Source organism: Sinocyclocheilus grahami, unplaced genomic scaffold (genome assembly GCF_001515645.1).
Source record: "Sinocyclocheilus grahami isolate Dianchi unplaced genomic scaffold, SAMN03320097.WGS_v1.1 scaffold13268.1, whole genome shotgun sequence".
Classification (NCBI taxonomy): Eukaryota; Metazoa; Chordata; class Actinopteri; order Cypriniformes; family Cyprinidae; genus Sinocyclocheilus; species Sinocyclocheilus grahami.
This window is the reverse complement of record NW_015514820.1, coordinates 1-1,999: the sequence shown is the minus strand read 5'-3', so window position 1 is coordinate 1,999 and position 1,999 is coordinate 1. Positions and strand designations below refer to the sequence as shown.

The 1,999-nt window shown below is 34.6% G+C and overlaps 1 protein-coding gene across 1 annotated transcript in view; it reads left to right on the top strand.

Moving 5' to 3' along the window:
• LOC107578976 (phosphorylase b kinase regulatory subunit alpha, liver isoform-like) overlaps positions 1-1,975 on the top strand; it is a gene marked incomplete at both ends in the record, with an annotated part of 5,576 nt that extends 3,601 nt beyond the window's left edge. Inside the window, 4 exons of the mRNA XM_016264870.1 lie at positions 1,271-1,350; positions 1,433-1,511; positions 1,608-1,737; positions 1,818-1,975. Coding sequence (XP_016120356.1) covers positions 1,271-1,350; positions 1,433-1,511; positions 1,608-1,737; positions 1,818-1,975 — 447 coding nt within the window. The remainder of the gene's footprint in view (positions 1-1,270; positions 1,351-1,432; positions 1,512-1,607; positions 1,738-1,817) is intronic.
• Between the last annotated feature and the right edge of the window lie 24 nt (positions 1,976-1,999).

The window sequence follows — 1,999 nt, the reverse complement described above, 5'->3', positions numbered from 1 at the left end:
TATATATATATATATATATATATATATATATATAAAATTAAAATGTACATATTCAGAATTTTGACATTTTAAAACTTTGTTACACTATGATTCAGAAGTGTGGAGTCGGTAAGAATTGCAATTTTTTTTAAATGTCTCATATACTCACCAAGGTTGCATTTATTTGATAAAAACATATTGTGAAATATTAGTGCAAATTAAAATAACTGTTTTCAATTTTAAAATATTTAAAAATGTAATTTATTTCTGTGATGACAAAGCTGAATTGTCAGCATCATTACATCATTATGATACTTTAGAAATCATTCTGATATGCTGATGTGCTGCTCAAGAATATTTCTTATTATTATCAATGTTGAAAACAGTTGGGCCGCTTAAAGGGGTCATATGATGCGATTTCAAGTTTTCCTTTCTCTTTGGAGTGTTACAAGCTGATTGTGCATAGATAAGATCCCTGAAGTTGCAAAGACTAAAGTCTCAAAACCAAAGAGATATTCTTTATCAAAGTTAAGACTCTGCCACGCCCCCCTAAAACGGCTCGTTCTAACACGCCCCCACATATCTACCTCACTATGTGGAAATATTTGCATAATGCGGCCCAAATGTGCACGCAAAGAAAGAAGGCGTGGTTTCAGTAACCGCAGTTAGTGTTGAAGCAGCCATGTCAGGGAGACGCTGTGTGTTTCTAGGCGAAAGCAAAAGCACTTTATTTGGCCTTCCGAAAGTAGATGCATTTAGGAATCTTTAAGATTACTTACAACAGAACAGCAATGCATTTTATGGACGACCATTTCGTGAACCTAGGAGAGGAGGTAATTCTGACTTTGCTATGACAATCTGGCGCTTCTGAATCAGCTACTGTTTTGTTATTAGTTTAAGTATTTGCTATTGACTGTTCAAATGCGGAGTTTACCCTTTAATATTTTTGTGGAAACCATTATACTTTTCTAAGGATTTTTTTGTTGTTGTTGATGAATTGAAAGTAAATAAAAAACAATAGAACATTTATTTAAAAACAGAAAAGTCTCATCAAAAATGTCTTGGAAACTTTTTTCATCATTTATTTTTTACAACTTTTCCAGACTTTTCCAACTTTAATCCTAAATTAAGAAAATTGTCTTAAAATATAAATTTATTCGATTAAAACTGTAATAATCTTAACAAAGAGTAGAAATTATTTATATAAGTTTAACCCTCAGTGGCAACAGTTATGCCTCTAATTTTTATTTAATTATTTATTTTTGCTTTTTGTTTGTTTGTATGCACTTAGTCCTGCACAGATCTGATCTCCCATCATAAACAGCTGACAGTGGGTCTTCCTCCTGAGCCCAGAGAGAAGGTCATCACAATGTGAGTGTCTTTAGTCATTCATTTTTATAAAGCAATAATTTTAATATTCTCCTTTTACTTAACCAATTCATTTATTTTTTAGTCCTCTTCCTCCCGAGGAACTGATTAGCTTGATTTATGAGGCCAGTGGACAAGACATTAGCATTGCTGTCCTCACACAGGTAGTGCTAATTTTAAGCCTTACATTAAAGTTATGTTGCTATTTTTCCTTTAGCATTCAGTAAAATTGATCCCACTTATTAAACTTCTGAACTCAGGAGATCATGGTGTATCTGGCCATGTATGTGCGCTCTCAGCCGTCTCTGTTTGGAGACATGCTGCGTCTGCGCATCGGGCTCATCATGCAAGTAATGGCTACAGAACTTGCTCGCAGTTTACACTGCTCAGGTACAGCCAATCAGCGTTTTGGTTTTAGAATGCCACTCTTTTCATTCAGTGCAATAAATCTGTCCATATGATGTCTACAGGTGAGGAGGCGTCAGAGAGCCTGATGAGCCTCAGTCCTTTTGACATGAAGAATCTCTTACATCACATCCTGAGCGGGAAAGAGTTTGGTGTAGAGAGGAGTAGTGAGTATCAGTCAGCCTTAGTTTTCAAGCTCTTTAGTCCAGTGAGTATTTTTTGGGTATTATTATGAGTATTATTATTA